Source organism: Bufo gargarizans, chromosome 7 (assembly GCF_014858855.1).
Source record: "Bufo gargarizans isolate SCDJY-AF-19 chromosome 7, ASM1485885v1, whole genome shotgun sequence".
In the NCBI taxonomy this organism is placed as follows: domain Eukaryota; kingdom Metazoa; phylum Chordata; class Amphibia; order Anura; family Bufonidae; genus Bufo; species Bufo gargarizans.
The window spans coordinates 10,793,932-10,801,370 of NC_058086.1; the positions used below are offsets into that span (position 1 = coordinate 10,793,932).

The 7,439-nt window shown below is 41.3% G+C and overlaps 1 protein-coding gene across 1 annotated transcript; it reads left to right on the forward strand.

Annotated features, from left to right (window-relative positions):
* Positions 1-1,448: 1,448 nt before the first annotated feature.
* LOC122943641 (posterior protein-like) lies at positions 1,449-3,190 on the forward strand. Its single transcript, XM_044301533.1, has 3 exons — positions 1,449-1,599; positions 2,085-2,756; positions 3,150-3,190. The coding sequence occupies exons 1-3, from the start codon at positions 1,449-1,451 to the stop codon at positions 3,188-3,190; spliced, it is 864 nt and encodes a 287-aa protein (XP_044157468.1).
* Positions 3,191-7,439: the final 4,249 nt, after the last annotated feature.

Consider the following 7,439-nt stretch of genomic DNA (forward strand, 5'->3'; position numbering starts at 1 on the left):
CATTGCGTGCAGCAGCAACCACAGCCTCCCAGACACTGTTCAGAGAGGTGTACTGTTTTCCCTCCTTGTAAATATCACATTTGATGATGGACCACAGGTTCTCAATGGGGTTCGGATCAGGTGAACAAGGAGGCCATGTCATTAGATTTTCTTCTTTTATAGCCTTTCTTGCCAGCCACGCTGTGGAGTACTTGGACGCGTGTGATGGAGCATTGTCCTGCATGAAAACCATGTTTTTCTTGAAGGATGCAGACTTCTTCCTGTACCACTGCTTGAAGAAGGTGTCTTCCAGAAACTGGCAGTAGGACTGGGAGTTGAGCTTGACTCCATCCTCAACCCGAAAAGGCCCCATGTTGGAACTGATAAAATTGACACCTATGATACAGCTTTGATGCAAAGATGTTCCTTGAACTGAATCAGCCCGGGTCTGCTTGGTATGCAAATTAGGACCATCAAAGGGTTCTTGGGGCAGGACACTGATGAAAGGAAGATCTGCCAGGACTGTCACATCCTGGGGAAATCCAGACCCCCTGCTGGTATTTACTGCCCACACCTATGTCAGCAAGTACATATATGCTGGGATGGGGGCAGGGGTATATGATACAACTTTCTTCCTGTGTAATTACCTGCACTAACCTAACTTACAAGTAAGAGCAATGGTGACCTTGGTGACCTCTGGGACAAGACAAGTCTTCCTGGACTCTACAATCAAGAATGTGATTCGCTGAGACCTGCTGGAGAGGAGTGTTCTGAGTACAGAAGAAAAGCCCATGGCATGTGTGACTGAGAGAGAGAATGGTGTAGCTAGCTCAAGGATCCTGACCCCCTCCAATCCCCTCTCCCATTCCCTTAATTGTATTTAGAATGTAGATATATCCCTATTTGTAAATAAATCCAACACTGAGTTAAGATATAGTTGTTCTTCAGTAATTTAAGGCACCCTGCAAAGCAGAGCACATTCTACATTTGGCACCCCAGAAAGAGTGTGGAAATTCCTAAATCCACATAGAACCTATAAGACGGAATTGCTCTAATTCAAATTGCTGAAAGAACAGACCAGACCTGTTGCACAGATCCTTGGTGAAGTTAGCTGGATCTTGGACTTCGTAGAAGGATTGAAAGTGTGGTGAGTTATTCATTGGATATGCAAAAGTTCTAATTGTTTGTTGTCCTTGAGTGTATGTGGAGTTGTAATAGTGGATAAAGTATTGAATGCGGTATGTTAATAAGGGTTAAGCAGAGGAAAGTGTGGATTCTCTGTAGAGGAATAATTTGTGTTTGTTTGTAATCTTGACTTGAGTTCAGACCGAGTGTGTGCATATATGTAAAGACATTGTGGGAACACTGAAAAGTTTGGTTCTTTGTCTTGTTCTCTTGTGAGTGTGTATTGGCAGTACAATAGCTTTTATATTAATAGTTGTATATTGTGTTGAGTGTACATTGGCGAAATGGAACTGGCCTATAGTTATGTTAAGAAATATGCCTCTGCCAAGTATCATTCCTGTGCAGATGAACCTCTTAAGAGTCAAGTTAATGCGTTGTTGTCTCAGTGTCAGCAACATAATGATGAGCTGCAGAGTAGACCGCTTACAAAAAAAGGTAACAAGGAGAAATTGGCTAACGAAATTGCGGTATTGCTCAGAATCACAGAAATTTCTGAGCAAATGGGGGAGCAATGGAGAGCAGAAAGGAGTCAACTTGGAGAGCAGATAGAGAAAGTTGGAGATAATCTTAGGAGCATTGCAACTGCCTCCAGTGTTGAAATGAATGACTTGAGGGCTACAGTGTGCAATTTATCCGAAAAAAATTGTGAGCTCCAAGAACAATTGGAACAATGCAATGCAAACTTTGATATGAAGAGTAGGCTTGTTGGTTCATTGCAACTATAGTTATCTCATATGGAGGAATTGGTAATGTCTTTGGAGAGGAAATTGGAAGATGCAAACTCCCAGCTACTTAGAAAAGAGCAATGGATATTATGCCTCAATGAACGGAAGAAAAGGAGTCCATCAGCCAATATCTGTATTGTCGCTGATGTGAATACATCCAATGAGGTGGCATTAGCAAATGCTCCTGGATATTAGGGGAGGGCACTAGTGTACTCACAATCAATGAAAAACTTACATTGTGCCAGATTCTGGGTGAGTTTAATACACTGGAGTCACCTGTGTGCCTGTCTAATAAATTTGAGGCTATTGTACAGAAATACACTTTGACTGATAAAGATGCATGCTCTCTTCTAAAGGCTTGGGTACCAGCACCTCTAGCAGCCCAGGTATCTGCATATGAGAATGATAACTTAGATGCAGAGGGAAGGATGAAAGAACTGCAGCGTGCGTTAAAGAGTCGTGATGATAGAGGGATAAATACATTACAAAGAATGAGATTTAGAAGAGGAGATGACCCTATATTGTTCTGTAACCAATATCTTTCACTGTACAAAAGTGTGTATAACTGTCCTGGTATGTCTGCTGATGATCCGAGCTTCATATACTCAATGGCCAATATCTGTTATGTGAACTATCCTAATAGGATTGCCCTCAGAAATGCCAATTCATACCAGAGCTTTATCAATATACTTAGAGACTGGTGTGAAGAATCCAGTGATGGGTATAGATCAGATGCAGATATATCAGTAGTAAGCAGAGGTACAAGAAGGAAGAAATTCATCAGGTGTTACAAATGTCACAGACCAGGGCACATTCAGAGATTTTGTAGAACCCCCGATATTTCAAGCCTGATACAGGATGATAAAAGTATATCCACCCAGGACAAGGAAAGCATACCACAGGAGCCTGACGTCATGGATAACAGCCTTGGGGAGTCAGGAGATGCTGAGGGGCAAAAGGAGGAGGTTTCAGCTAACAATGGCCCCCATCCTATGAATAGCCAACAGCCATGGGGGACGAGCATACCAATGTTTGCACCCTGGACTAATCTTCCATTTTGGCTGGTATGCAGTTGGTCCCAAATAGCATTACCATTTTTCATAACAAATATGGCAAACTTTGTGAGCAATGCCTGCTTAGCTTAGAAAGAATATGGGACTTATATTCTAGCCGTACAGATAACAGGACAAGGCTTAGAGTATAAGGATTTGACTATAATGATAATTGTGTGTAATAATTGTCTTTGTGTTTCTTTTTCAGGAGCCACTGAAGGCAGCTTAGTCAAGCTGGCCAAACACTAATGTTTTTGTTTTGTTCACAGGTTTTAGGTGGAGTGGTCCGGACTACATTTAGTTAAGCATTAGTTAGATCAATTTAAAAAGGTCTTCATAGTCACCATGTGGTATCATGAGCTCAATAATTAGTAATTGTTTGCAAACAATTAAATAACAGTCAGGCATTTGTTGGTTGAAACAGTCATGTACTGTATACTCTACCTTTGTGATGTGAATGTATTTTCTGTTCCCCCCCCCCCCATGACCTTTTGTGTTTTAGGTGTAAATAGCATTTGCTCTTTCAATGGATCTCACAGGAAGATGTCTTTGTTCACACACCAGAACAAAAGTTGAGTTGGGAGATGGTGTTAGTATGTGTCTGTCTGTCTGTGTGCGATGTGTTAAGGGCCAGCAGAATTATTATTATTTTTTATTTTTTTTACATATGTGATTTAATTTTTATTTTTTCTACCTGTGCATTTGTATTCCTCGCTAACATTTTCAAATTAACAAGTATTTTGTATTTTTTTTTTTATTTATATATACAGACCTACTGCTTGGGTAGGCACTAAACTTCAAAGTTGTTTACCAGATTGGTCATTTTGTAGTTAGTATGGTACCAGTGTAGTATGGTACCAAATGGGGGAATGTGTTTGAAAGCCATGTTTTTGGTTTTGTTTTTTGGTTTTGTTTTTGTGTGGTTTACAAATACCCCCCTGCTAGGATGGATTTAGATTACCGTCTGGTCTGAACCTAGGCATATTAGTGAGGTTATATGTAGGTGTAGAAAGGTATTGACTGCTAAGAATAATGATACTGCTCTTGATTTTTATTTCCAGGATCCATAATGAGGCAAAATTACATATCCAAATTTGGGACCCTGGAGAAGTAGCAGCAGCCCAATATTGTGGTGGCAATTGGACTACATTCGTAGCGTTCATCTTGCACATTTTATTGATAGATCTTAGACACTGCTTCAAAAAAAAAAGAGCGACTGGGATTTTTTTTGCGAGGTGTGGCAGATTATTTGAAACAAGATGACAGTGCCCCATTTAAATGCGCACGGACATCAGCTAGAAGTCTACATGGGGGAAGGCCTGCCATGGACAATAGAAGAACACATGTGGTTGTTTTGCATAAATTCACCATATTGCTGAGTTCTTTTTGTTTTCTTGTTTCCTCTTACTTGCACCATTAAATCAGTGAGTGGAAAATGAAGGGAGCAGAAGTTCCTATCAATATATAAGCCATACTGAAGTTCTAAAAACGAATTGTCTGTAGTCTGATATGGCCATGTCTATTCAATCTTCAGGCACATCTTTGAGCCTTTGAATAGCTGGTTAATAGGTCCCTTGCAGCACCTATTATACAGGGGTAAGAAGGTGGGATGACCAACATGAAAAATTATTCAGCCTTCTGGAAATTGTAAATGTGTATGCCAGAAATTTGTAGCATGTGGTTGGTGATTAATTTACTCAAATAGTGTACTCGATTATCATGAATGAGGCCTGAATTTTCACATGTCTAGTTTAAAATCATGCAGAGTATGGCATTATGGGTAACAGTCCAAGGTTTCACTTTATGCTTATTGGCCAATATAGAGCACAACGTACATTAGAATCACCTGTATTATCATGTATCTTTGATTGTTTATTTTTATTTTATGAGATCTTGTGAGAAGTAGAATTCAGCTGGACTGGACTTTTGCAAATGCACAGGCTGTCATATATTGCTAAAGTGGGCTTGACCATATTCCAGTTATATAAGGCAGCTGACGAGCAAGACTAGTTGGTAGTGAAATGACAATCTGGTTAAGGGATCGAGTCAATTAGCATGGTGTAATGTTATATACTGTATGTGATATCAATGTAGGATATGTAGATTTTCCTGTGATTATCATGAGGGATGTTGGTGACTTGTTATTTATGTATTAATATCCATAATGAATAGTGTGTGACTGTTGAATAAATGGGTTCCTGTTCTGTCTATGCCTGCCCATGTTGACGAAGAAACTGTTTCCGAAGAAAGGCTGCAATGCCGGAAAGTTCGCAGAACTGGAGTAATGCAGATATCAAGTTTCTGTGGATTATTTTTTTGATTGTGTGTGCCAATAGGCACAAGACCAGGGAATGTTGGAACTGATAAAATTGACATCTATGATACAGCTTTGATGCAAAGATGTTCCTTGAACTGAATCAGCCCGGGTCTGCTTGGTATGCAAATTAGGACCATCAAAGGGTTCTTGGGGCAGGACACTGATGAAAGGAAGATCTGCCAGGACTGTCACATCCTGGGGAAATCCAGACCCCCTGCTGGTATTTACTGCCCACACCTATGTCAGCAAGTACATATATGCTGGGATGGGGGCAGGGGTATATGATACAACTTTCTTCCTGTGTAATTACCTGCACTAACCTAACTTACAAGTAAGAGCAATGGTGACCTTGGTGACCTCTGGGACAAGACAAGTCTTCCTGGACTCTACAATCAAGAATGTGATTCGCTGAGACCTGCTGGAGAGGAGTGTTCTGAGTACAGAAGAAAAGCCCATGGCATGTGTGACTGAGAGAGAGAATGGTGTAGCTAGCTCAAGGATCCTGACCCCCTCCAATCCCCTCTCCCATTCCCTTAATTGTATTTAGAATGTAGATATATCCCTATTTATAAATAAATCCAACACTGAGTTAAGATATAGTTGTTCTTCAGTAATTTAAGGCACCTGCAAAGCAGAGCACATTCTACACCCCACAAGCTCATCTTTGATTATACCAGCCCAAACCAGTACTCCACCTCCACCTTGCTGGCGTCTGAGTCGGACTGGAGCTCTCTCCCCTTTACCAATCCAGCCACGGGCCCATCCATCTGGCCCATCAAGACTCACTCTTATTTCATCAGTCCATAAAACCTTAGAAAAATCAGTCTTGGGATATTTCTTGGCCCAATCTTGACATTTCAGCTTGTGCGTCTTGTTCAGTGGTGGTCGTCTTTCAGCCTTTCTTACCTTGGCCATGTCTCTGAGTATTGCACACCTTGTGCTTTTGGGCACTCCAGTGATGTTGCAGCTCTGAAATATGGCCAAACTGGTGGCAAGTTGCATCTTGGCAGCTGCACGCTTGACTTTTCTCAGTTCATGGGCAGTTATTTTGCGCCTTGGTTTTTCCACACGCTTCTTGCGACCCTGTTGACTATTTTGAATGAAACGCTTGATTGTTCGATGATCACGCTTCAGAAGCTTTGCAATTTTAAGAGTGCTGCATCCCTCTGCAAGATATCTCACTATTTTTGACTTTTCTGAGCCTGTCAAGTCCTTCTTTTGACCCATTTTGCCAAAGGAAAGGAAGTTGCCTAATAATTATGCACACCTGATATAGGGTGTTGATGTCATTAGACCACACCCCTTCTCATTACAGAGATGCACATCACCTAATATGCTTAATTGGTAGTAGGCTTTCGAGCCTATACAGCTTGGAGTAAGACAACATGCATAAAGAGGATGATGTGGTCAAAATACTCATTTGCCTAATAATTCTGCACTCCCTATATAACCTGTGATAACCCCCTCCAGTCATGCTAAACACACGTTCAGACAATACACTGGCTGCAGGGCAGGCCAGCACCTCCAAGGCGTAAAGGCAAGGGTGTACACAAAAATCATTGGGCCCCATAGCAAGAATCAGAATTGGGCCCCCTAACTCTGCCCATTACCCACGCCTGGCCCTGGTTCCCCAGCTGCCACACCCATTTGCTAATAAGTAAAGAAATACAATGTATAAATAACCTTTTGAAACTGTTACGGATAAATCTTTTATTTATTTTTTAATAGAGGGAACCGCATTCCTCCGCCTTCACTCACAGGTGCCGCGATCATTGCATTGATCGTGGCACCTGAGGGGATTAAATGATGGGGGCAGTGCACTGTCCAGAGACATTTACATCCTATGTGACTGATATCAGCCACTCCTCTTATAACGCTCCAGACTGATATAACTTTCAGAGACATTACATTCTATGTGACTGATATCAGCCACTCCTCTTATAACGCTCCAGACTGATATAACCTCCAGAGACATTACATCCTATGTGACTTATATCAGCCACTCCTCTTATAAAGCTCCAGCACTGATATAACTTCCAGAGACATTACATCCTATGTGACTGATATCAGCCACTCCTCTTATAAAGCTCCAGACTGATATAACTTTCAGAGACATTACATCCTATGTGACTGATATCAGCCACTCCTCTTATAAAGCTCCAGCACTGATATATCTTCCAG